This window comes from Pomacea canaliculata, linkage group LG7, assembly GCF_003073045.1.
Source record: "Pomacea canaliculata isolate SZHN2017 linkage group LG7, ASM307304v1, whole genome shotgun sequence".
Classification (NCBI taxonomy): Eukaryota; Metazoa; Mollusca; class Gastropoda; order Architaenioglossa; family Ampullariidae; genus Pomacea; species Pomacea canaliculata.
This window is the reverse complement of record NC_037596.1, coordinates 22,327,992-22,355,702: the sequence shown is the minus strand read 5'-3', so window position 1 is coordinate 22,355,702 and position 27,711 is coordinate 22,327,992. Positions and strand designations below refer to the sequence as shown.

The following is a 27,711-nucleotide window of genomic DNA, read 5'->3' as shown; positions in this document are numbered from 1 at the left end:
TTCATTTCGAAGTATTGAAAGTTATTTATTTTGTTCTCTGTCACACACCGAAGTTTCACACTTTTGTAACCATGGAAACACGGGAACTGCTGTGTCCATGGATGCGAATGGCATCTGCTTGCTGACAACACTACCGACTTCCCCGATAAAGAAAACAAACTTCGTGACCTTGACTTCCTAAAAGATAAAAAAAAATTTTTGTTGATTTATTTCTCTTGGGCGCAGTAGTTGATCCGCTATGATATCCAAGCTTTGGTCACTACTACTCCGCTTTGTTTTGCCCCGGAGATAACTTTTCCACCACAGACGTGTGGAAATAGCTCGACCGATTCCTCTTTATAATATTTTTTTTTTAATCCTAACAAAAACAAATAAGATGGCTTCTGATTAAAAACCTCGTAAACTCGCTGGTACACAGAAGAGACGCGGCACAAACCCGGGGAGGTCAAAGTTCACTGTTATCGTGTTTACTGTACTCTGAAGCAGATGTTTATCGTGTGACAGTGGCGTACCCGACCTATTTGTGAGATTATTGCCACATTTTTAAGAATCAGTAGTGTAGTTTTGTTTGATTTTTTTTTTAAATCCAGCTTTATGCCAGACGCTCACTTAATAAGTAAGGAACTTAATGTTATTCACAATTCCACAACATGATTGAAAGTTTTCCAGGTCAGTCTTCCTTCTCACCTTAATGAACTAGTGGTTAGTGGCACGTTGGTGTCCGTTATCTTATTTGCCGAGCAGGGGTGCGTGTGCGCATGCGTAGATATGAGTGTGTATGTGCGTGTGTGTGTGTGTGTGTTATTCTCAGGTTATGTTAAAGAATGCTCGTGATTGCAGGCACTGTCTTCCAGCATCTTGAAATGTGATTTGTCGTCTGCCATATCATGATTTTGCATATCGTAGACACGTGACGTGACTGTCTCTCTAGAGGACAGAGCAAGTAAACGTGTAAACACGTAAACAAATGCCTGCATACGCCTTGCCACACACATATACATATCTTTTTTACACCCTTTGGTTTGCTTCACTTTTCTGTGTGTTTGGGTGTTGTCTTTTTTTTTTTTTTTTAACTTTTTGATAATGGATTCTGAGTGTGTGTGTGTTTAGCCTTGTTTATAGAGAGCACATTTGGTAAATATTAAATCTTTTATTGTTGTACAGCTTCACTTGTTTGTGCATGTAAGCGTGTGACATATATAGAATGTGTGAGAGTGAGAGAGGGTGGTACAATACATCAGAGGGAGAAAAGCAGACATGACAGTCATACAATATAAATGTTTACTCAGTGGAAGTATGGCGATAACATTTTGAATGTGTATTACTAAAGTGCAGAATAATTTTTTAAAAGGATGTAGACACGACTCACTGCATGAATCTCGGCAAATACATAAACAAGATAAGCAAAACTAACCTTTGCCCCATAACCATTGGGATCCACAGCATCGAAGCACATCAGTTCGAGCGATCTCAAAATGTTTATCATCATGATGTCTCTCTCTCCTCCGTTCTCTCTCTCTCACACATACCTTTGGTTGGAGCACAATTTATTAATAGCAGCATAAAGACTGAATTTAAAAAAGTGTCATTGAGATTATCACAGTAAGAAAGTGAAATATCGAAGTAAATATTCTCTTCTCGAGATAACAAAGTCTATCATCATAAAACAGTTTTAGCAAACAGCTTGCACACGTGTACACTCGAACCACATCGTCCTGGTATGCATTAATCGTACAGCAATGTTTTAATAAGATATACTAGTAAGTACTATGTATACAGGCGTACACTGTCACACACACACTGTCAAATGTCAAACACACTTACTGACTGTTTGTGTATATCGTACTCATAACAGCAGCTGTATACACACACACAAAAGGCACTGACAGTCGTGATCGGAAGAGAGGCTATAAGCAAATATAAGATTTCATATACACAAGTAGTATAACAGCCTCACGCCGTATTTTTTCTTTCATTCTTATTTAGGAACTTCAAACAAAGTACATGAGTACAACTAACACAAACCCTTTCTTTGTCCTGCAAAGTTTTTGGTACACTGGCAGAAACCGACATTAACGGTCGTGAACTGAAACAAAAGAATTAGTCGCTTTGTTTTGTTTTTTTGTTTGTTTGTTTGTTTGTTTGTTTGTTTGTTTGTTTGTTTGTTTGTTTGTGTTTTTTTGATGGGGAGTAATTCCTATATTCTGACTCTGGTAAACCAACGACTACAAAACTTTGCAGCAAGACTCATACTCCAGTTTATAGTATAAAGTAGGAGTGTGTATAAACTTGTGTTCCGACACTACAAAAGTGGAGGCCGAATACATCTCTACATCTGTAGTGCTCAACAAATTATTTTGGATCCTATGTTTCCATACTAAAAAAAAAAAAATCCTGTGCGTTAACTACAAAAGATTGACTCTTGTGGTGCGAATGTGTCACTCAGAGATGGGATTTTCTGCATGAGTACTCCTCATATAGTTTCCGTCCTGTGCTCTTGTACTCAGCAAAAGCACACAGACACAGAGGATCTTCATTCCAACAGAATGTTTCATGGAGGTTGCAGGCTAAACCTGTGATCTTCTCGGAAAGTTTTGCAGAGTTAATATCACTTATTGTAACCGTCACGGATAGCTAATAAGCTTGGCACAGAAAATTATCATTAAAAAGAGAGTATACAGAAACTTTGTTACCCTACACTGAGCGCACAAAGTGTTTCACAAGCTCGCGGTCACAGACGACCTGCAGGTCACCAACAATCGCCAATTCTTCGTGAGTTTGTAATCCACATCATTGCAAGTCCTGACACAAACATAGCAGTCATGTGATCTTCTGGAAAACAAGCGAATAAGTTGCAAGATGCATGGCTATGGTGTAAAACATTTGACCATGAGGTTCAAACACCCGGCCTTGTCGTGTCCCTCTCCTGAGTCACAGGAACAGGTTGAGTTCTGATACATTCCCGCTGGGCGGAAGGGATAGAGAAGTCTTTGATGAAAATAAAATCGTAGAGAACTGAGGATTTTTTATTTTAAATAAAAATACAAAATACAAAAAGACAGGCCGAGCTTTCAGTTAAGGCCGTAAAGACTCGATGGCGTCCTCCTGTCAAATGTTTCAGGACAGGGCTTCCATTGACCACACTAAACATCCACTGAATCGTCTTCGTTTTGAAGCAGACGGTCAAGTGACTGGTGACTGACAGCCTCGGAGGTAGGGTCTTCTTCTGCTAGCTGTAGCTTGCGCTTCCTCTTCTTCTTGGTCGTCTTTCTTGTCGGCTCGTCGACTCTGTCGGTGGCGGGCTCCACCTCCCCAGCCCCGACCCCCGCGGTGTTCAGTGGGCGCAAGCGGTAAGGTCTGGGTGCGCCACCCACGCCACCTGGCATGGAGCTGAGGACATATGACAAGCCGGTCATCACAAGGTGTCTGTTTGCGAGTACCAATTAGTCGTCAACTAATTAATGACAAATGGAAGCAATAATAGTCGACAGATTGTTGTCAAAACGACAAAGCAAGCATGATAGTAACATTCATTGGCAAGTAATAGCCAATCAGTAACACGCTTACATTATCACTCCGTTGCCCAATCTAGAATCCTCTTTGGGTGCATTGCTTAGTGCCGGGTGCTCATCGTCCACGCTCACTTTTCCACGTGTAGGTGACGCGGCAGTCGGGGGCGGCGCGGTACTCGGAGGCGGCGCGGAACGCAGCGGCGGAAGTCTGAAATAAAGAAACTGATGAGTCTTACTAACAGCCTTAATTATTATGTTAATAATTTTTCCTGACTTGCTTGCATCGGTTACATCTACATTGCAAAATGATGACTCAGTATAGTGGGTTTTTTTCTAATCCATTGGGATAATTCTTTTTTCTTCACTACATAATAATCAAACACAGAGAACGAGAGAACAAAGTACACCACACCATAACACACACAGTACACACCACCTGTTTTTATGGCGATGTTTGTACGCTTTGAACTCGACAGCCGGGGTAATAGAGAGGGTATTGACTTAGATATTGGGAAATATGATGTGGAAATGAGCTCAGCCCAGCTGTTTGTCATACATACCCTGCCCTCTGGTAGACCTTTCAGTCAATAGCATGGTCGTTGTCTGAGAACCCAGAGGTCGAACACAGCATCACGAAAAAGAATGGGTTTTGATTTTCATTAAAGGTTTCAAGTCATCCTCAAAGCAGGGCGTGCATCCTTGAATGCTGTTAGAAGCAAGGGGCAGCACTCTGTGCCTACATCCCAACGACCAGGTGTGCAGCCATGGGTGTGTATGGGTGTGTATGGTTTGACACTGTTTAGTCAGCGTGTATGTGTGTGTGTGTGAGAGAGAGAAGGAGTGTAGAGCTGAGGTGTATACTGTTCGCTCACCTGTTCTTTCCCGGTTTCACCTCTGGGAATGTGACGGGTGCATCAGCTGGGGCCTGCCGTACCTCGTTCTTCTTCCGGGTGCATCTGCTGCCTGTGAAACCCAACAAACAAATTGAACTGGAACTCTCACTGCCGACACATTATTTTATGTTCTGTTTGTCCAACTTGCTTCATGCTGGATTAATTCTCTAGATCCCATGTTGAGTGTCTATGCTTTTTAACATACTTGTCTTTACACGATCTTTGACTTATTTTCTTTCATTATTACTAGTAGTAGTAGTAGAGGTAGATAAACGGATATACGAACATTAATTTTAGCTATACACACAAACACACCCACAAGCGTGAAGAAGTAATCCTAGAAATGCTGTTGGTGTGCTAAATATAGCATACAGGTGAGAAGAGTATACTTCAAGGTGCACCTTAGAGTAGCCCCTACACAAGGCCCCTATGAACTGGCCTCAAGTAAACAAACCTGTACTCACCACTACAGAAGTATACAATGGCGAGAACAACGACCAAGGCAACGATAACACAAATGATGATAATGAGCACCATGGTGGCCACCGACAAACCGCCAGCTTCCGTCGATTCTCCGGTTTCTAGACAGAGACAAAGAAATGTGTTTGGAAAGGGAAAAAAATACAAGACTTGTGGGACACATCATCATCATCATCATCATCATCATCATCATCATCATCATCATCATCATCATCATCAGTCATCAGTCATCAATCATTCATCATCATCATCTATGCAAAACACTCACTGGGACTGTCAGTGGCCGTGTTCTGGGTGACCACGATGTCCACAGGGTTCGAATCCCCTTGTCTGTTAGAGGCGATGCATGTGTAGATGCCCAGGCTGGAGGTCTCCACAGTTACCTCCAAGGTCTTGCTCCCCGTGCTCACGACGGATCCGTTGAAGAACCAGGTGTAGTTGGTGGGCGCGGGGTTCGAGTCCACGTCGCAGGACAGGGTCACCGACTGCCCGATGTCGGCCGTCGTGTTGGTGAGGGTTGACGAGGGGCGTGGCTTGTCTGATTGACAGAGGACAAAACGGACATGATGGCTAGTACCTAGGTCTTATCAGGCTGTGAAATTAATGTGATGTTGTCCTAATGATCCAGTAGGCTGTCGGGTTGAATGATGTTACTAAAGTGGGAATGAACCCCCGTGACTCACACTCCACGACGATGCTGATGGAGGTCTCGCTGTAGCCCAGAGAGTTGACTGCCCGACACTTGAACTTCGTGTTGTCGGCGGGGCTGGCGCTGCTGATGTTGAGAACGCTGTCGTTCTGCTGGTAGACGATGCTGTCGCGGTACCAGTCGTAGCGAGGGGTGGGGAAGCCATTGGCCATGCAAGTCAGGACGATGGCTTCTCCCTCCTTGTAGCTGCTGGCGTTGCCCGTGATGTTGGGACTCGTGGGTTTGTCTGAGGACACAGCAAACATTTTGTAAGAAATCGAGGAGGATTTTTTGAGCTAAAAACTTAATAAACACGAGCGACACCTATAATTTAATCGATCTGCTTCTTGTATTTTTGTTCTTTGTCTTTGTCCTGCTCGTCTGTTTTCAGATCATGATTTGTTGTTGTTTTACGAGTAGCTTTTGACCAGTAACCATCGCCTAATATCGGAATATTACGGGTAGGATGTGTTATTAAAATACATGATCCGCGGATGTCACGTAATCATTTACGTTACAGCGCCGTGTGACGTGACGCAGTGAGAAAGCAAAGTTACGACGTAATGTCACGTGACTTGTTGAACTGTTACACATGCTACAATAACATAAAGTGACGAACTGATTGGTGACGTAATGAAGTAGACAAGAAAGCGTCTACCAGCGTGACGTGCACTACAGACAGCAAAGCGTGACATAAAGAGTGACGCACACGAGACGGCGACTCTGATCGTCAGCGATCGCCGAGTGTTGATGACGTTGCTGGCCTCCGCCTGGTAGTCGCCCCAGTCCCCGCTGTCAAGAGTCGAGATGGTGAGGCTGGGCCTGCTCGTGGTGCCGCCGCTGTACTTGCTGGTGCTGACCACGTCGATCTGGCTCCACACGGAGGAAGCTGCGTCAAACCTGTACCAGCGAAGTGTCGTCACTTCCGGATTGGCCTTGATGCTGACAGACAAGGTGACGGCTTGACCCTCGACCCCACCGACTTCTGTGAGTGGAACCGTGAAGATGGGAGAATCTGTCAAACAAAGTAATTGCACGGCCATCTTCAGTTTCTCGTGTTACTGTCTTGGTCAGCTTATTGGCGGCGTCCAGCCTCGGATCGACTTGGTGAACCATCCCAGTCTTGATATAACTCACTCAAACCATTCCAATCTAGATATAACTCACTCAAACCATCTCAGTCTTGCTATAACTCACTCAAGCCATCCCAGCCTAGATATAACTCACTCAAACAGTCCCAGTCTAGCTATAACTCACTCAAGCCATCCCAGTCTAGATATAACTACCTCAAACCGCCGCAGTCTATATATAACTCTATATAACTCACTCAATTTGCTTAATTCAAGTTTATTTTATAGAGACTGGACTCTACGTCACCAGAAGAACTTAGTCATCTACTCACATTGGATTGAACATCACCTAAGGAACTCAGTCATCTACTCACACTGGACGGAAAGTCATCTACTCACACTGGACAGACAGTCATCTACTCACAATGGACGGACAGGAGGACGCTGGCGCTCTCCGTGCTGCCCACGCTGTTGTCGGCCACACAGGAGTAGTTCCCGACATCCTCAGCGCCGAGGCTGTTGAGGGTGAGACTAGGCGAGGTGACGTTGCCCCCAGAGTAGCGATCACTGCTGGTCGTGTTGAGCAGCTGGCCATCCTTCTTCCAGCCCAATGACATCACTTCCGGAAGCGCAGTGACATCACACGAGATGGTAACTACTTGCGACTCATTGCCAGAGATGAACTCCGGGACTTTGACGACTGGCTTGTCTGAAGACACAAAATTCCAATATAACAAACAGAAAGGGTTTTTTTCTTTTCTTTTTCTTTTAGGATGTGTCTAAGTTTCAACGGTTACTTAATTGTGTTATATATAGGCAAAAGCATTTGCTGCATTTGATCATGCTTTTAAAATCATTTATCAGTCACACTTCTTCAATGGTAGATACGAGGTAAACTATAGCAGACGACATCCGACTAAAATTTAGTTGAAGTCGTCGCTTTTAGGTTAAAAAGGAGAAATAAATATTTGTACTGGTTCAAGATAGATAGACAGACAGGTGGATAGATAGTAAGCGATACATTAGTAGGCGTGGCAAAGCATGGCGGACAACAATCCGAGTAAAGTCGCAGGTAAAAACTCACAGAAAAGCGATACAAGGTAGATAGTATGCGGTGCTGAGCAGAGTATAAACAAATAACTAATATATTGTGCTAGTAAAGTCAGGCAATTATTATCTAAGGGGAAAGATGGGGTTGGCAAGTATTAGCAGATTTTAGTGCCACGTCACTCATTCATGCTTGTATCCAAGGTTACAAGAAGATCCGGCTGAAAACAAAACCAATGCAGAAAATGTCACAAACACGGTGATTCAACAAGAAATCTTTGAAAATCACGATTACTGTGATGTTGTTGTAAATTTTAACATTCCTTATATTGCATTCCCCACTAAATACATTAATTACGAAGTTAGCTAAGCTGACGTGTCATTAGTAAACATACATCGATATGAAAACAGAAAATATATATATATTAGGGGGATGTTTGGACTTAAAGTAGTCGTCATTGTCAGTCGAGTGTCGGTTAAAAAAAAAACAAACATGTCTCTTCATCTCTTTGCTCGCCCTCCGTCGTATCCCCCGTCTCTCCCTCTAGATTGATAGCCTGGTGGTTAGTGCCCTTGACTTGAGCGCAACGAATGTCTGGAATTACCGCCCCTTCCTTATCACTACCAGCACTACTAACCCATCGTTAGTGATCATCTATTTTACTGGGAACAGCAGCGACCGAGGAAAGATAACCTGGGCTTTGTCTTCCGCATGCCGTGCTGTAGACACGGTGAACCCCTTACAGTTGCATGCTCCGGCTGCCGGACACTCTATCTCGACGGTTATATGTGAACGAAGCGGAGGCTAGACCTCGTCATCACACTCACACTGCACGACAAGAGTGACGTTCGTGCCCTCCCTGGTGCCCACAGCATTGGTGACGCGACACGTATACGTGGCGGCGTCAGACCTGACGACATCTCTGACGGTTAGCGCCGGAGTGCTGACTGTGCCCCCGCTGTATTTCGCTCTGTCGTTGACAGGAAGCACGGCGCCATCACGTAACCACGTGACCGACGTAACGGCAGGTACGGCGCTGACGTTGCAGGGGATGGTGACGTTCTGTCCAGCTTGGGTCGTCTTCTGCCCATCGGAGCCACTGTCCACCCGAGGCGCGACTGATGTGAGAGAAGCAGATATCCGATCATCAGGGATGTCAAGATGTGAAGGGTGAATGATACAAAATCTGATTAACAACAGAACGTTCGCGAAATAACACCTATAACCTTCTTGACCCTTCAACCCGGTGAAGTAAACAAATTCACATTTCAGCAAGTTTAGGTGTTACTGTTGTTAGTGATCTTTTACTACGAAAACAATATTTTTTCCCTTTCAAAAGTACTTACTTATCCAGTTGTCTCATTCTGTCACATGACCTAAGTAAACTTACATTGAACTGTCACCAAGATGGCGCCAGAGCTGCCGATGCCAATGCTGTTCACAACAGCACATGCGTAACTTCCGGTATCTTCAGGTGTCAGGCTCACGATGGTCAGGGCTGGAGTACTGGGTGTACCTCCGGTGTAAAGAGAAGAAGGAAGAGTGATGTTGCTGGAGTTCTTCGTCCACAGAGTGTAGCTGGGTGATGGGTTGGCGTCGTACGTACACGGCAGTGTGAGGGGCGACAGTTCGATCCCCGTGAGCGGCGCTGAGGTGGACGTTATCAATGGAGCATCTGTTGGAGTGGAAGACAGAGGCAGTGTTAGTGTTGTGCTCGGAAATACTCACACACCAGCATCAAAATCAATCTCTCACTCTTTGCTCAGGTGACGACATGTTTGACCAGCTCTCAGACTTACACTGCACAACAAGAGTGACGTTCGTGCCCTCCCTGGTGCCCACAGCATTGGTGACGCGACACGTGTACGTGGCGGCGTCAGACCTGACGACGTTTCTGATGGTCAGTGCCGGAGTGCTGACTGTGCCTCCGCTGTATTTCGCTCCGTTGTTGACAGAAAGCACAGCGCCATCACGTAACCACGTCACTGACGTCACGGTAGGTACGGCGCTGACGTTGCATGGGATGGTGACGTTCTGCCCAGTCGGTGTCGTCCTCAGGCCCCCGGGGCCACTGTCTACTTTAGGAGCGTCTAGTGTGAGAGAAACAAACCGTTATCAGTGATGTCACGATAAAAAGATTAAGAATGACGAAATAATCAGTTATCGCCTTTTGTTGAAATGCTAACCGTAAAAAAAAGCTACCTTCGTAACAAAAACTGAAAAACCGTTTTTATCCGTTGTCACTTTGTATCGCAGTTGACACTTACACTGAACTGTCACCAAGATGGCGCCACTGCTGGTATTGCCAAGACTGTTGACAACAGTGCATGCGTAACTTCCGGTATCTTCAAGTGTCAGGCTCACAATAGTCAGGGACGGGGTGCCGGGTGTACCTCCGGTGTAAGGAGAAGAAGGAAGAGTGATGTTGACAGAATTCTTAGTCCAGAGAACTCGGGTGGGGGACGGGTTGGCATCGTACGTACACGGCAGTGTGAGGGGCGACAACTCGGTCCCCGTGAGCGGCGCTGAGCTGGACGTGATCAACGGGGCATCTGCAACACAGATACAGCGTCAGTGTTAGAGACTCGACAGGACGTAGCAACCACGTAGTTTTTATAAAATCAGACCACACCTGCACTCAGATGAGGTAGGCGTTACTTCAACTTACTCGAGTGCTTCAGAATGCTGCCTTAGCCCATCGCATATAATAATAATAATAATAATAATAACAACAATAACAATAACAATAATAATATAATAATAATAATAATAATAATAATAATAAATAATAATAATAATAATAAATAATAATAATAATAAAATAATAATAATAATATATAATAATAATAATAATAATAATAACAACAATAATAATAATAATAATAATAACAATAATAATAATGCGATCCAAATTCTTACACGTGACCTCCAGGCGAATGTCGGTTCCGTTTGCTGACCCCAGGCTGTTAATGGCGGTGCACAAGTACGATCCAGTGTCATTGCCGCTGAGTGTGTTGACAGTCAGGTCTGGAGTCGACGTCGTACCCCCGCTGTACTTGCCCCCTGACCCGGAAGTGACCAACGGTGACCCGTCCTTGTACCAGCTGATGCCTGTGGGGGCGGGGTTAGCTGTCACTTCGCATTTCATTGTCACTGAGCCACCGCGAGACCCGTTGTAGTAGGCGACAGGTGTGTTGACGACAGGAGAGTCTAGGAGACACAGAGGAGTGCATATTATTTTGTGCAGAGATGATTAAGATGCGAAAATATTTCTCAACACTCCGTGGGGTTTTTTTTTTGTTTTGTTTTGTTTTTTATTTTGTTTGTTTGTTTGTTTGTTTGTTGTTTTTGACTGCATGTCTGAGTTTGTTTTCAATATTACTGTATTTATCCTATTTTCTTTTACCCATCTAAAAGAAAACACGAAAATAAGACTTTCAATGTTTTCTTTCTGCGTATCACTAACTCAATTTTTGTTGTTGTTGTTGTTGTTGTTTTTGTTGTTCTTTAGAAATTAAAATATTTCTAGAACTTACAGTTGACCTGCACAGTGACGTCAGGGCTGTGACCTGTGCCGAGGGTGTTGGTGACGCTGCACACGTAGACGCCGGCATCCGAGCGAGCCAGTCGCGTGACGGTCAGGCTGGGAGTAGCGACAGTGGCGCCACCGTACTTGCCACTACTGCCTGCTACGTCAACACTTTGGGAGTTTCTCGTCCACGTCACGTTGAACGCAGCAGGATTTGCCTCATAGGAGCACGTGATCACCAGTGTTTCAGTCTCGTTTTTTGTGTAAGATGTAGCAGAGAGCGTGACGATTGGAGCATCTGAACGGAAATCATCATCATCATGATGTATAATTCAGTATTACACTTATTACAATAAGTTTGGTCCTCATGTCACAACATCTTATATATAAATAATTATTTAAAATAAATAGTGAGAAATTTGATATTAAAGAAGATTACAGATGTAACATAAAAAAGTGACGTACATATGACCTCAAGGGTGATGTTACTGCTTTCTGTCGACCCCAGGCTGTTGACGGCTTTGCAGATGTATTTGCCGGTGTCGTTGCCAGCGAGGCTGTTGATGGTCAGGTCTGGAGTCGACGTCGTCCCCCCGCTGTACTTGGCCCCTGACCCGGAAGTGACCAACAGTGACCCGTCCTTGTACCAGCTGATGCCTGTGGGGGCGGGGTTTGCTGTCACTTCGCATTTCATTGTCACTGAGCCACCGCGAGACCCGTTGTAGTAGGTGACAGGTGTGTTGACGACAGGAGAGTCTAGGAGAAACAGGAGTGCTGGTTATTTTTTGCAGAGATGATAAAGAAGCGAAAATACCTTTTGACACTTTGACTCTGACATGGAAGCACTGATACTTTGTAACAGAGTGTGTCAAAGTATAAAGATGTCTGGGTACCCACTCCATTTTGTTTATCTCCCTCTGATGGCTACAGTCCGGGGAGTGACCAGTGGCAACGAACCAAATGTAAGTTGTAGTCAATGCCGCAGTTACACCACCTCACTCACGTCTGTCCGGTCCAAAACTACCAACATGATAATTTGACATACATTCCATGGCCCATGACCCCACGTTTATAAATAACTGTGTACAATCGGGACGTCAGGGTTGTTTGTTTACCTTCTGTGTGCAAGGTAGAAGTATATATTTTGGGGAAATAGTATCTCAACTAAAAGTCTTCCCAGTCACTAGAAAAAGTTACACCGCACTATATTTTAACTAGTTTCAAACCAGGTAGGATGGGTCAGTCAAGACACGGGCTTACAGGTGCACGTTTGTTTTCTTTTCTGTATGTTTTTTTTTTTTTTTTTTTTTTTTTTTTTTGTCTGCACATCTGACCTTTTTTCAATATTACTGCATTTATCGTTATTTTATTTCACGCATCTACGAGAAAACCTTCAAGAAATAGAAGTTTAAATGTTTTTTGTATGTGTATCACTAAATCACATTTGTTGTTGTTGTTGTTGTTGTTGTTGTTGTTGTTGTTGTTGTTGTTGTTGTTGTTGTTGTTGTTGTTTAGAAATTAAGATATTTCTAGAACTTACAGTTGACCTGCACAGTGACGTCAGGGCTGTGACCTGTGCCGAGGATGTTGGTGACGCTGCACACGTAGACGCCGGCATCCGAGCGAGCCAATCGCGTGACGGTCAGGCTGGGAATAGCGACAGTGGCGCCACCGTACTTGCCGCCACTGCCTGCTACGTCAACACTTTGGGAGTTTCTCGTCCACGTCACGTTGAACGGTGCGGGGTTGGCGTCATAGGAGCACGTGATCACAAGTGTTTCAGTCTCGTTTTTTGTGTAAGATGTAGCAGAGAGCTTGACGATTGGAGCATCTGAACAGAAATAATAATAATAATCATCATCACCTTCATGTACAATAGTGAGAAAATTGATATTAAAGAAGATTACAGATGTAACATAAAATAGTGACGTACATGTGACCTCAAGGGTGATGTTACTGCTTTCTGTCGACCCCAGGTTGTTGGCGGCTTTGCAGATGTATTTGCCGGTGTCGTTGCCAGCGAGGCTGTTGATGGTCAGGTCTGGAGTCGACGTCGTTCCCCCGCTGTACTTGACCCCTGACCCGGAAGTGACCAACAGTGACCCGTCCTTGTACCAGCTGATGCCTGTGGGGGCGGGGCTAGCTGTCACTTCGCATTTCATTGTCACTGAGCCACCGCGAGACCCGTTGTAGTAGGTGACAGGTGTGCTGACTATGGGTAAGTCTGATGATGACAAAGCGGGTAATTTATTTTTAGGTTGAAGAGGTGATCATCAAATATGTCTAGACAAGATAATTTCATCCAAGTTAAGTAAATGTAGTTAAGCGAGATTTATTTTTATTTGCCAGTACTCTCGTTTCGAAGATTCTTCACATTAAAGTTATGAAGAAACTAGAACTTACAGTTGACCTGCACAGTGACGTCACGGCTGTGACCTGTACCGAGGGTGTTGGTGACGCTGCACACGTAGACGCCGGCATCAGAGCGAGCCAGTCGCGTGACGGTCAGGCTGGGAGTAGCGACAGTGGCGCCACTGTACTTGCCGCCACTGCCTGCTACGTCAACACTTTGTGAGTTCTTCGTCCACGTCACGTTGAACGGTGCTGGGTTGGCGTCATAGGAGCACGTGATGACGAGTGTGTCGGTCTCGTTTCTGACGTAAGACGTAGCAGAAACTGTAACGGCTGGAGCATCTGCAGATATACTATTGACTGTAACGTGACGTCACTCACTCCTTCATGCCACAGTACGCATGCGCGGGGCTTTGTTAGCCCCATTGTACCTGCTTATATCGAGAGCAAATTTATTTGTTTCTCGGGAACATTAGAGAAAAAGTATTTCTCAAGCAAAGCTCGATAACTTTATAAAAAAAAAAGTCTAGACTGTATACAACTGATAAACAAGCAGCACTCTAAACAATCCTATTTAGCTGAAACTAGCAGAGAGAATCAGAATAAATGATTGAAGAAACTAGGCAGGAGAAAACAAAATTACGACCACTTCGTAATCATTTCGTAAGGATTCACAGGTCACATGACTTCAGGATTAGGTCACGTGCTATCAAAACGCTATTGATATGAAATTTTGACGAGAGTAAACAAGAAAATAAATTTTCTAACGAATCCAAGCATGTGTTTTATGTTCAAAAGATGATTCACGACAATAATTATCAGTGTTTCGTAAAATAATAATCTTAAAGTTTACACGCATGCGCAGTAAGAGTTGCATAATAAATAAAAGGAAATGCCCACGAACTGAACGAAGTAGGTCGAAAAGAAAACTTCTCTATTGACTTCACTTGTGATAAGCAGGCTTTGAAAAAAAAAGCATAGCACAACAAACCTGCGCTTTCGGAAAACACAAAGCATGGCTGGATTTCATGTCGAGGCAATAACTTACAGGCCAGTCAAACCCATACCCGTGTCCTGCACCCGACATTACACTGTACCTTCTACTAGTAACTCCGTGTATTTTAAAACTAAAGGGACGTAACTCTAAGATATAATTTTAGGAATTTGTATTTATCTCCTCTTATTGTCATCAATAGAAATATACCAATCCTTTTTCTTTCACTGCCTTTCTTATGATCCATGATGTATGGACGAAACTAAACGAATCTCTAACCGACGGGTAATGTCATCGTTTCCACGTTAGAAAAAAATGGTAAAATGGTGACTAACAACCTTTGTGGTTGGAGTGATAAAATAGTCAATTAAAATTAAATAAATTCGCAATAAAAATCAAGTTGGCGACACGGCAAAACATGGCGGCAGGTGAAGCATCTATCTATGTGCTGCTGGCAGCAAAAGCAAGCTCCACGCACGCCATCAAAAGCCACACGGGACTCGTTACCTGGAGTTGGAGGAGGATGCTAACACCTGAGAGGTATACTCACAGAACACTTGTACCTCCACGTTGTCCCCCTCTCCGCTACCCACGTCGTTGTCGGCTCCGCAGCGGTAGAAGCCGGCGTCTGCCGCCGTCAGGTTGTTGATGGTGAGGGACGGAGTTGTGGTGGTGCCTCCCGAGTACCTCCCGGCGATGGCGGTTAGGCTAATGAGACTCTTACTCCTGAAAATTATACATTCCACACCGTTGGTACGAGTTCAGAGATTGGGGCACAGTCATGGAACGTGGAGAAAGCAAAAAGAAAAAAAAAGGACAAAAAAAAAAGCCAACAACAAACAAGCTGTTAGGGTGATGACTGGGTTGGAATGTCGATCGTCACAGAAGTCAGATATGAGAAGAGCACAGCACCGACGAAAATTAATTCATCTGACTAGAGTTGAGGTTTAATTAGTTAGTTTAAACAGACTGATTCAGATTGGACAGACCGACACACATTATTTACACAAACATTTTAATAAACAGATTAGGTTGACGAAAGGAGGGACAGGAGTAGGTACCCGTCAGTGCTGTTGATGCGCCACCAGGAGACGCTGCTTACAGCAGGCTTAGCGTCTAACGTGCACGTGACGGTCAACGATGTGCCCACGTTTCCTCCAAACACCTTCTTTGAATACGTCACTTCCGGCGGATCTTAAAACAAAAACAATCCAGAAATATTTTTGTGCGCCACCTACCAGTGCTTGGCTTCTACAAGTCTCTGACAAACCCTTAGGGTAGAGCGACAGATGCAAATAAACATAGCCACTCATAACTACTAGCTGTTGTGTACCTAACACTAGTATAACTGCTAACTGTTGTGTATGATATAATAATCATTAAACTAATTATTATGTGAATCTTAACCCTGACACTCACACACGACAGTCAGCAAAATGGCCGACCCGTTGGTGGACCCCATGCTGCTGGAGCCCCGCACGTGTACTGGCCGCCATCTTCTCTCTGAACGTTCGTCACCGTTAGCGACGGTTGCACCCTGTCGCCGTTCTGGAAGCGACCGGAAGTTCGGTTTAGCAGGCTGCCATCTTTGTACCACGTGACTGACGTCACGGATGGGTTCGCCGTCACAAGACAGGAGAAGGTGGTGGTGTTGTGAACGGCCGCCGTGTAGCTGATAGTGTTGACTGTCACCACCGGAGGGTCTGCACACAAGGTTGTGGTTGTGGTTGTGTAATATGCAGCAGTACTAATTTCTTTAGTCGGTCTTGTGGTCTGTGCTCCACGTACTTAAAGTTTAGTAATTTGTTTGAATATTATTGAATATTTTGATATTTGCTTCATGGCTCTTAGCACACTTGTCAGAACTGTCAGGAAGGAACCAAAGTTTAGACAGGCTGAGAAGGGAGGAGAACAGAATCTTGTCACCAGCTTGGAGGGACTTACACAGAACCGTGAGACTGAGAATGGATGCTCGTGACGAAGTCAGAAGCTCGTGGCCCACGGTGCAGGACACCGTGAAGTCCGAACTGTTCCTGGGAATAGTCAGAGTCAGTACTTTTGTCACCGTGTACCTGCAACAAATGTTTATTTCAACGTATTTTTTAAATATTTGTTCAAATTGAAGTCTTTTAAACTGTAAAATATTTCTTAGAATAATTGCAAATTAATGTTGCTTAAGCCAAGATTTAATCTACTCGAGACTTCTAAAGGGGATTTAAGTGAGAAAGAGAGAGAGGTGAAGACAGCGATCGTTCATGAAGATCCGTGGAAGTGGCAGCGTACGTGGTGATGTTGTAGGCGCCCATGGAGCTGGACGACTTGCTGCTGATGCTGGAGGAAATTGCCGAGGCGTTGCTAAAGGTCAAGCTGACGTCACTCTCTGACAGGCTAGTGGCGCCACCTACAGTGCACGTCCAGTTGTAGGTTTGTCCCCAGGTGACGTTCACCTCCCCCGTCAATGTCGGGTAGTCGGGAGGTTCTGTAAAATACAAGCATGCAGGTGTAGATCATGCACGCACACGCAGACAAACACACACGCGCATACTACACTAAGACTATAAACCAGAAAGAAAAATAAACAAAAATGTCTGTCTGTCTGTTTACACTTCCAGATTCAACTGTTAACTAACATATTGGACAGTTTAAAAAGTAAGTTGTGCTCACTCTTCACATAAATAATCCACGAGCTTCCAGGGCTTTGGTTTTTGTATTTACAGGTGATGCTCTTCCCGTTGTCGCTCGCTTGCACAGGTAAGTCCAGATAACTGCTGTATGTGTAGAAACCCGGGGAAGGGGAAGTCTTGGACTCCCCCCTGCCTGTCAGCAACTGTCCATCTTTCTCCCAGGTGAGTGGGGATGGACTGAGGTCCTCCGTACTGGACACGTAGCACAGCATGGTGCGGTTCTGGTTCTCCACGAAGTACAGTCCACGCATTCAGGGAAGGGGTCTGACCTGTACACAAGTCTCACATCAGCCATCTGTGTGTATGTGTGTGAGAGTGTGTGTGAGTGTGTGTGAGTGTGTGTTGTGTGTGTGTGTGTGTGTGTGTGTGTGTGTGTGTGTGTGTGTGTGTGTGTGTGTGTGTGTGTGTGTGTGTGTGTGTGTGTGTGTGTTGCTTTTGTTGCCTGTTCATGGACGCGCTACTGTGAATATTTATTTGTTGGTGAGGTAAGAGAAAGACAGAAGACAGAAGACAGAAGTCAGAAAGAAACGTGTATGCTTACAGTTTACGGCGCTCAAAATGCCGGCGATGACGAATACTGTGTAAATACTGACAGCCTCCATGTTCAATCTTCTCTGTTAGGTTTAGCCAGGGAACAGCTGTCATAACAAGCACAGAAAACCTTTGATTAAAACCTTCTTGCCCTCCCAATTCTGTCACTGAGTCCGAAAAAGAAAACTTTTATCAACTAAAGTAATCATCCTCCTCCTCCTCCTCATCCTCATCCTCATCATCATCCTCATCATCTATGACAGTATTAAAATTATTGAAAAATCAAGAATAGTATTTTTTTCATTGTTCGCTGTGTTAGGTTTTCTGTGGTTTCGTTAGTTTGTTCTCTTTTATGAGTCTATTTCTGTTTGTTTTCTTGATGTTGATGTTGTTGGCTTTTATTTCAAATTTTTTATCATTTTACTATTATCTTTGATAATTTCTCAGAAATAAAACAACTTTGTTATTTCGACACACCATTTGTTAAATCGCTTGTCCTTTTTAACGATGACAGAGGATTTTGTCATTTTTGACAATGACACGAGTTTTTTTCATTTATGACAAAGATCTGTCACTCAGTACACGTACGTTTGTCACGTAGATTGACTTTTTCTAGACCACACTTGAAGAAGATGTTTGTACAGACTGCAGTTTTAATAACGGACCACCATCTACAGATGTGTGGAAACTGTTGATGCTATCTTTACGTGTCGATCCCAGGTGAGCTCCTGCAGCATGTCAACAACGTGCAGCAGCTGCAGCCAGCCTCACCTGGCCTGTCATCACCTGGGTTGGGCGGAGTCGCCAATAATATCCGCTCCCTTCTTGTTTATGTCTGGTGACACGTGTGTGGTAAGAAAAGTCATTACTGCTTGTGGTATCGACCCTGATGACGAACATTCAAATGTTGAACACAACTGACCTCTAGGATTTCAACAACAATGGGTCTTGCATATTTTCACGGACAGATGAGCTCTGAGAGTTTAAGAAACATATGGTACTACATCTTTTGATGGACATTTCTCTCTTTCCTGCAGGTTTTGAGACACCCTTGGACTCAAGGAGTTTGAGGGACTCATAGTCTCGCAGTATCTTCAAATTCCGAGGAACACTTGGACTATCTATTTTTGAGTGAACATGTGGTCCCTCAGTCACGCCCTGCTCCTCAAATTTAGACAAAGGATTAATCGTCTAATTTTGAGGAATCGTTGAATATTTATATTTCTTCACCAATTTTCTCACGAGCATGACTGGGAGCTTTCCTAAACTGAACTTCTTGACAAAATAAAACAAATTCTATGTCAAGCCTTTACTAAAATGTCCCCGAGTTTAACAAAGGATTTCAGAAAATTCCTTTTCTCCAATTAAAAAAAAAAAAAACTCGTTGCCGTGCTGAACAGTTTTGAAATGGTTAATGAACCCTTAGCTAGGCGCGGGAGCTGTGAATGACAGGGAGAGCCCTCCACTTGCCAATACAATGCTGACGCACAATGAGTCCTAATGGACCTTTTCTGCCAGCGACAACGATTGGCCCTCGTAACCACAACACGACGCCGCGTGACGTCACAACGACAGCAGCGCCACAACCACACCTCTCCTCCCCTCACCTGACTGACAGGGGAGTGAACAAGAATTTGAGTTCGTGTGGAGGCGGGTGAATCAAGTTCTTTGCTGTTGACCTCACCTAGAACTGTTCAGTCTACAGACCGTTTGAACCTTCGGTCACGTGTCTCCCTCACGACAAATAAATACCGGATATTGTATATCCAAACCCTCGCTTCAGTCTCTCCGCCTGTTTCTCCTTGGTGGTAAACCGTTAGTCTGCATAAGTGCTAATCAAATAAGACGAAAAAAAAAATCCACCCGTGATGCGGCAAGGAAGTGGTTTAACGGGTTAAGGGTATGTTTAAACGTATGTTTCGTTAGTCGCCGACTTTATTATCGCAGACACAAATCAACAACTAGGTATCATGCACCCGAAAAGGTTCCTGAGTATCTGAACACACGCCAACATATGAATATGAAGAAAAGAATGTTAAATAAAGTATATTGTGAACATCAGAATGTAATTTTTTTTCCTCATTTGTTATGAATCAGAAATCTTCGCTAAGATACAACTTCAGACAGTATGAACACAAACAATAGACCCCTTATTAATATATTGGTTTTTATGTATTGCAAAGTGCTTCAGTTGATGAAAGCTTCAATATATATCTCATAAAAAAACCTGTTTATACTTTGTCCACACTGGAACATTTATCTTCTTTTTTTTATCTGGGTCACATACACTCATTGCTCAGGCCAGCAAAAGAAAGATGACAGGAAGTTTGCAAGATGTGACCATTAAAGTGTTTTGCATGAGATTTTGCACTGATAAAGTGCATATTTAACCAGGCATGCCACTTCATCACACACACAAATGACGAACACAATGCCCGCGGGTAGGACGGGTGGCCCGTTAGTCCAGGACGCAATCGACCGCTTGGTTGCTGACAGGAACAGTCAGGGTAGACGTTAAAGGTCCACCCGACTGTAAACAACTCTTTTTTACATTATTAAAATATACTTAGTCATTCCCACTATAAGTCTAAACAATGATTTGTCCCATTGATGAGATCCAACCAGCTGGAAGTTTTTGTTTTGCGACATGTCAAGACCTCAGTTCCTATTTCACAAAAGAAAGTTTACTGTTATGGCAACATTTAATTAACATCAGCTTGAAGCTGAAGAAAAATTCAGGTCGGTCAATGCATGCACTAAAAATAAAAAGTGATAATATATATATATAATTTAGAATATTAAAAGTCTCAACCCTATGGGCAATAGCAAATTAACATATGTTCAAGCTCTCTCGCATTGGTTGCTCATTTTAAAAAAAGCAGCAGTTAAAATTTAGATTAAAGCATTAAACCTAGAAAAAGATAATTTAAATTTACTGTATATTTTGTAAAATTACTACCACATTCTATTGACATTAACTTAAAGTTTTATTTCTTGTTTGACTCAGGTTGGCCTGTAAGTCTGTAGTTTGTAGAGGGTCAGGAGACACGAGACCGGCGCAGAAGCTGGCCTCGATCGATCCTCGGTCGCCATGTTTGCTCGAGCTTTGTTCGACACACGCCAGGTCCTAATGCAGTGTCGGAACAATCGAGCCTCGTGCCGCCACCTTCGTGGCAGATGACTGACTACTCCCGTGACAACGAGTCTGTCTTCTTGCCAGTGAATGGCCGCCATACTGCGTCACAGTGGACGCACGCGCAGAGCTCTCTCTCTGTCACACCCGTAACACCAACACCTTACAGACCACCCCGACATCGTAAGACGATTATGGTGATGATACATGTCATCAAGCTGTACCCACAAATACGACAGATCCCAGGTTGTCATGAAATAGTCCAGCAGTCGCGTCAAAAAAATATCACAAATGTCATAGGTTGTGACCATCGACTTCACTGACCGCCCATTCAGCGCCATGGCCAATTGCTGCTGACTTCCGGTACAGACAGGAAGTGCCATCTTACTGGTGCTAGTCTAATGGTAACCTGAAAATGTCAACGCTAAAGCTAACCCTGGGGTAAAGCTACCGCTGCTTTATATCTCTGGACACTGAAAAAGTCTTTGTTCCACCAATGTACATAAAGTATGCGTATGTCCTTGATTAGTTCTCTCAGCCTGACCCGCAAAAATATGATTCTGAGCTCAGTGCAAGACCACACCTGGCCTCTTTAAAGTTGTGGAGAGATATCTTCCACCAGTTCTGGAGTTTACTGACAAAAAGCGAATTCTCACTGGATCAGTGCTCAGTAGTCTCTCCTAGTATTAAAACCTCCAAACTTATTTTTTTTTTCTTAACACTACAACAATTAGTCAGACTCTGCGATGATGGGACTGGCTGACAGAGAGCTAGATGCTTTGGCATCTCTATCTTTTGAGTACCTTAGTCACATCCAGATCAAGCTGAAGATTATGTAAGTATTATGGGTCAAAGGTCAAATTTCTCGTATTCGTTTATTGATCTCAGGTAACGCATTTAATTTGCTGTATCAGGTGCCAACCACGAATCGGAAGTCGGACGATCAATGGACAAGTTTGATCTTCGTGTGTTTGCATTTACTCGGCGAACTTTCAAAGAAAAAAAAATGTTTTTAACCCTGTGTAGAGGTACCAAACCCTCGAAAAACGTATACTAAGTAAAAAAAAAAAATGTCCGTTTTCTTATGTCAAAACACGAAGAACTATTCCTTCACTTTTTTAATTTCTTCTGCAGCAATTCATTAATTGCCACAAGTCGAGGATAATTACATGCACAGTATCATGTCAACTCGATGGAGAGGAGGGAGAAGGGTTGTTAGCATTTGAAGCCCATCGTTTAAGTGTCATCAGTTGTAGAAGGGCCAAAGATAATATTCAAGATTGAAATTAAATTGATTTTGCAGCGACACCCTATTGTCCTGTGCGATTTGTTTAAAGCTATGAATTTTTAAATAATTTTTATGGCTCTTTTCCGAAAACAGAGAACTATTATTCATTGGAAATCCTAATGTTTGTTTTGGTTGCTGCTGTTGTCCGAGGAACATCTGTAGAGGTGAGGCCTCATTCTCACGAGGATAGTTGGACTACTGGTCATCATCCTGGCATTTGTCTGCTCGTCTCCAAGGCAGCCATCAAAGCACAGAGAAGGCGGCAACCCGCACCTCGCAGGATCGAAGGTGATGAGTGTAAGCAAATAAAAATAATTGTCCCTTCAGGGCAAACAGAATGTTTTTACTGCTCACATACAGTCAACACAGAAGCACAGTTTAATCTCTGCTCTGCCTGAGTTCGCACAACTCATTGTTGGAAAATTCGCAAGGCGTCCTTTTAAGAAGACCCGGATCTGGAATTTTCATGTTGGTATTTACTGACTTTGGGAAGGGGGAAGAGGGCAAACTTCATGCTGACAGTGAACGATGCTGCATGTTGCTACATGCCTTTAACAGAAGTTGACAAAATGCAGCCAACGGTCACACGTTGATTCCTGCAAAACTCGCGGTCATCTTAAAAATATTTGTCAAGAACTGGTCAGTTACAGACGGGAAAAGAAAGAAAAATATTGGCTATTAAAGTAGTACGGCTTCTGTGCCACGTTCTGTCTTTATATTTGCTCAGTCAGGAGGGTGCATTTTTAACCTTTGACCTCACGATAAAGCAGTCTTTAGACTCTGTCGATCTTCACACTCTGTTTGTTTGGCCTTTTTATCATTTACCCACTCATGACCACATGTCAAGACTTAAAAGGGTAGCTCGTGGGTGACGAGTGCAGTCACCATAGGGCTGAGTAGTAGTGGGCTGAGTAGTAGTGCTGTATCTGGTGTAATACTGGGTGTAATATTACAATGATGTATAATACTGGGGCTCGCTGCTTCAAAAAGGTTTTCAGTACCTGCGTGAAAGTTCGTGAAATGGAAACTTCTGAGTCAGATATACTGTTTATGGACGGCAATACTTATTGTTTGTGACGACTTTCAAAGAGGAAAGGTTCGCGGCAGATGATGAGGAAGAGGATGTAAAGTGTCTTTCCTGATAATTTCACTGGGTTTTTTTGTTGGTTTTTTTTTTGTGCATTGCATTAATTTCCCCCTCTTGTAGCCTTATCCCTCTGGCTCTCCCCCTGATGATGACCTAATGACCTCTGTAGAGTGTCCCTCTTGAAGCGAGCGCTCGCGGTGAACTGCAGTGAACGGAACGCGCTGGTATATCGACTACAGGAAATCATCCGGAGATGCGATTTGAGACGATGTGGTCGAGCGAAAAAGAGCTTTGGCGATCGATTCCTGCGCATTCATACATGCTTGCCCAGCTTTTACTGATTTTCATTTTTTTTTACCTGCTCTTCTCAAGCACATAAATGTACCGAGGGGACAAGAGTCCTTGGAAGACCGGTCTAACCGGGTGTGGTTCACTTGCAAAAGTCCTGCCGCAGATCAATAACCTGCGATTTTATCCTTGTTCCTGAGAAATTTATAGGATTTATTTTTCCTCTTATTTTTATTATTTTTTATTTTTGTCTGTTAAGCAAACAAGTTCCTGTTGTATCACTACAGTCAACTGTTTGCGATAAATACGGTATGAAGAGCGAACGCATACACAAAACAAAATTTCCTCGCACACTGTTCACTGCAGCGACACAAACAGGAATGCACAAGTGAACAAAATGTCTAAAAATAGTATCGTGACTTCTTAATATCATCGACGAGCTGTCACAGCGCGAGGATTATTGTTGCGAGCGGTGTTTTGACCCGAGTCGCAGATGGGACCCGTATGTGGCAGTTATACACTGGTAACACTCAAAGGACGACTGACAAGAAAGTTCTCAAGGAGTAAACAAGGTCCCGTTCATCAAAACAGGGCCCAGAGTAGTTACAATGAAGCAGATACTCAACTGACAAAAGCCAAAACAACAACAGTCCTGAGTGTAGTGAAACTTTCCTTTTTATACTATTTATAGGACATGATGTTTTTAATATATATAGTCTGTAACCTTGTTCAAATACTGATTGTTGTGAATAATTTACCCTACACAAAAATTGCTGAAATCTTGGTGTTCTAGCATTATGCTGGTGTTTGTTTGTTTGTTTGTTTGTTTGTTTGTTTGTTTGTTTGTTTGTTTGTTTGTTTGTTTGTTTGTTTGTTTGTTTGTTTGTTGGTTGGCTTTTTTTTTACATGAATTGTTTGCGCCTGTAGTTCATTTACCTAAATATACCTGTATTTTTCTTTGCGTGTGTTTTATCGTATCTGAAACCAGGAGGTTGTTTTATTGAGCTGACGAACAGTGGAGGTGATCAAGGTTTGGCTTCTTCCTGTGGTTCAAGCAGCACTGAGCGACAAACAATGGACCACTCGGTAGGACAACAGCCAAAATAGAAGACAAACACGGAGCCGAACCTGATCCTCATGAACGATTTCTCATATCTGGCTTCCACTCTGTCAGACCTCGACAACCGTCTGACAGTCCGACAGACGACGATATTCATGTGTAACTGATACGGGTGGCGGAAACCGGTTTCACCAGTTCTAGGACGACATACAGCTTGGGTATCTACTGATTTATCATTGCACCGCTTCTTTGTATGAGCTGTATACCCGAAGATCTGGCGTCCTTAACAACAATAACAATAACAAATTCCTCGGACTATTTGTGCGATAGAGCACTAAAGTCATGTTAATGTGTAAACAGAACAAGCTCTCAGAGTGTAGCCCTCCTCCACCCGAACATTGAAGACGTGCTCTTTGCTCCACAGTTAATGAAATGCAGAATGAAGATTTCGGAACGCACCCGTGCTATGTGTCTGCAAGGTCAAAGGTCGATGTCAACAACACCTGACACTGTTTTGAAGCCGGTATTTTCAGTGTGCTTTTTGATAATCGTTGGTTGTAGAAGTCATATTGATAGCAAAACTGGAAGGCTTCAAAAATAGAAGGTGGGATTAATGCTTAATTAGGATCTGATATGTATATGTGGGATGTGTATGTGGTATGTGTATGTGGGATGTGATATATATATATGGTATGTATATGTGGGATGTACTATGTATATGTGGGATGTGGTAAGTATATGTAGAATGTACTATCTATATGTGGATGTGATATATATATTTGGGATGTGGTATGTTTATGTGGGATGTGATAAGTTGAATGTAATTTGCGTATAGGTTGCACGAGATGTGTTTATGCATGGGATGTGATTTGTGTACAAGTGGGAAGTAACCTGTCGCTTTTTTCTTGAGTTCAATCCTTACTTCATATATTCACTCATCCCTTTTTTTAATTCGTCTTTTATTTGCCGTGCAAGGAGTTTTCTATTGTCTGCGGCTTACTAAGTCATAAAGAATCCCTCGCTGTTCTGGAGTTCCGGCTTCAGGCCGTACTTTACTGACACGATTTCTCATACCGAGAACAAGCTGTGAAATTATTCGTATCTTGTCTGCTTGTGTGAGACTAGGTAGACCTGTCTTGGCAAGGGTTAAACTAAGGTTCACTGCGTGTGCTACCCGTCTTGTGCCACACGCTACGACCAAACACAACGTGCCTAGGCGAGCCACTCAGTTAATGCGGGAATAGTGTAGTGAGATTGAACGGGTAGGTGTTTGCGGGTATCGTGAAGACAAGTGACATCATAATCTCTCTAATGTCGCTAATGTACTCTATTTTCATCCACCCCTTTGCCCCGTCATGTCTTTTGAGGATATCGCGGAGACAAAGGATGTGTCAATCAGCGGGGGCAATTATCTATTATCGCTATTACATCCCTCGGACTCGAAGATGAGAATATTTTCATGAAAAAAAACTAACATAATGATTGAAATATGAACCATATGCATACTTTTGATACAGAAACACGAGTCCTTTCTTCAACCTTCCCTCACGCACGGACGCACGCACGTGCGTGAGAGAGAGAGGGTGGAGGGGGAGAGAAATTGACGAAAGTAGGAAAGAAGTAAATAATTAAAAACACAGACCTTCAAGATTCATCCTACACAAGTAGTCAGAGAAAGAAAAACGGACGGCATTTTCTGGAATACGATGAATCAATTCGTCGAAATGGCTGCGTGAATGTTATAACACGTTTTAAAAAAACAGCCATAACAATCATCTCTTCACTTTACAAAACCATTTTTACACTTTCATCACACAGAATCGACACCTATTCGCACTTTAAAGAAAGTGGCTTTACCAATATTGAGACCTAGAACGGTGGCTTTGGATTCCTATTATTGTATGGCTATGGTATATAAGGCTTTATACGAGCTTGTTTCCCTCGATTAACAACCTTTAGCTGACCATTTGCTATAATTTGATTAGAACCCTGAACAATTAATCAAGGTGGATCAGGTAGAGCCGAAATAAAGTTCAACACCCTCCATCGTTGTTATTAACTATTACCGTTTTGGAAACCTCACACAGACAAGTAAATCATTATTTACTATTAGGATTCTGATCACACGAGCTTTCCTGAAACTATTCCACAACAAAGAGATGATTAATGAGTTGCATTCAGTTAAAAAAAAATGTGCTGGATCAACTTACCTTTAGCAAGAGGAATGCTTTAATCCAAACGATTTTTATCGATACGATCCTTCAGGCGGATCAGTTTCCATCACATTAGCAGTAACATCACAGTCAGTGACATCACATATTCCTTGAAAACCTGTTTCTGAACGTTTTAATCACCTAGACAACGCTGCAGGACAAGTCTGTGACATGGTCTGGTGTAGGTAGGAACAGACCATGACCACCAATGTGCTGTCAGTCGTTTAACGGGGGTGGTGTGGAAACAGGGGCTGGCCCGCCACAGCTGTGTATGCGTAACCAGAGACTCACACGACCACGACGACGACACCGCCACGCGTCGTCCGCCCCGCCAGCAGCGACCCTGTGAACGGCGCGGTGCGGTGGTTGAAATGACGTAGCTGTCAGCCTGCTCGCCTGAGTGCCGGCGACACAATCACGAGGCGGGAGCCTGTCCCTGCTTGTCCTGGTCTGTGACTGCTTGGTCTCCACACGATAAGCAGACCGTGATGTCATCGCCAATGAACCGTAAACGCTGCTCCTTAAAAAAGTAAATTGCATCACATAAACCAGAATTAATGTTTTTCCCCCCTGTAGAAGCTGGACATTTTCCTGTTTGACGGGTCCATACACTATATTCTGTATCATTTGCAGGTAAAAGTCAATGGCTTAGTAGGTGGACTTGGTTCTCGCTTCTGCTTATTTGACTAAACAGGTTTTCCTCCGCTGCTTCTTGACCACAGAGGGGGAGGGAAGAAGAGGTAATGGGCCCACCTGTTGAAATACTATCTGTAGAGACGCCAATCCACTATTTTTTTTTTTTTGGGGGGGAAGTTTCTTTCTGTTACTCACCTTACAAAGTTACTATGCGTCTCTTTCTGT

The 27,711-nt window shown here is 43.4% G+C and overlaps 2 protein-coding genes across 3 annotated transcripts; both read right to left on the bottom strand.

Annotated features, from left to right (window-relative positions):
- Positions 1-1,535: 1,535 nt before the first annotated feature.
- LOC112568300 (hemicentin-1-like) lies at positions 1,536-27,612 on the bottom strand. 2 transcript variants are annotated; one of them, XM_025245539.1, is made up of 26 exons: positions 26,848-27,612; positions 17,792-17,888; positions 17,231-17,519; positions 16,850-17,045; positions 16,511-16,638; positions 15,986-16,269; positions 15,628-15,760; positions 15,117-15,292; positions 13,624-13,914; positions 13,154-13,444; positions 12,761-13,051; positions 11,686-11,976; positions 11,228-11,518; positions 10,611-10,901; positions 9,959-10,243; positions 9,491-9,781; positions 9,082-9,366; positions 8,519-8,809; positions 7,068-7,352; positions 6,283-6,588; positions 5,569-5,820; positions 5,154-5,423; positions 4,870-4,986; positions 4,385-4,475; positions 3,568-3,720; positions 1,536-3,390 (listed from the first exon to the last, which is right to left on the bottom strand). In XM_025245539.1, exons 6-26 carry the CDS (start codon positions 16,026-16,028, stop codon positions 3,144-3,146), a joined length of 4,971 nt encoding a protein of 1,656 aa, XP_025101324.1. In that variant the 5' UTR covers positions 16,029-16,269; positions 16,511-16,638; positions 16,850-17,045; positions 17,231-17,519; positions 17,792-17,888; positions 26,848-27,612; the 3' UTR covers positions 1,536-3,143. The 2 variants fall into 2 exon arrangements, with proteins under 2 accessions (XP_025101324.1, XP_025101325.1); XM_025245540.1 differs by lacking the exons at positions 8,519-8,809; positions 9,082-9,366 and having other exon boundaries at positions 26,848-27,610.
- LOC112567535 lies at positions 16,362-17,501 on the bottom strand. The gene is made up of 3 exons (XM_025244231.1): positions 17,231-17,501; positions 16,850-17,045; positions 16,362-16,638 (listed from the first exon to the last, which is right to left on the bottom strand). Exons 1-3 carry the CDS (start codon positions 17,499-17,501, stop codon positions 16,362-16,364), a joined length of 744 nt encoding a protein of 247 aa, XP_025100016.1.
- Positions 27,613-27,711: the final 99 nt, after the last annotated feature.

Bases quoted from the DNA above. Each gene is read 5' to 3' on its own strand.
- LOC112567535 (XM_025244231.1), bottom strand. From the start codon at position 17,501: ATGCGTGGACTGTACTTCGTGGAGAACCAGAACCGCACCATGCTGTGC. The intron at 17,046-17,230 runs GTGAGCACAACT...TGTATTTTACAG, and splicing joins GTGGATTATTTATGTGAAGA to AACCTCCCGACTACCCGACA. The intron at 16,639-16,849 runs GTACGCTGCCAC...CATTTGTTGCAG, and splicing joins GGCGCCTACAACATCACCAC to GTACACGGTGACAAAAGTAC.
- LOC112568300 (XM_025245539.1), bottom strand. From the start codon at position 16,028: ATGGGGTCCACCAACGGGTCGGCCATTTTGCTGACTGTCGTGT. The intron at 15,761-15,985 runs GTGAGTGTCAGG...TTTTGTTTTAAG, and splicing joins CATTTTGCTGACTGTCGTGT to ATCCGCCGGAAGTGACGTAT. The intron at 6,589-7,067 runs GTGAGTAGATGA...TTTGTTTGACAG, and splicing joins CGTCCTCCTGTCCGTCCATT to ATTCTCCCATCTTCACGGTT.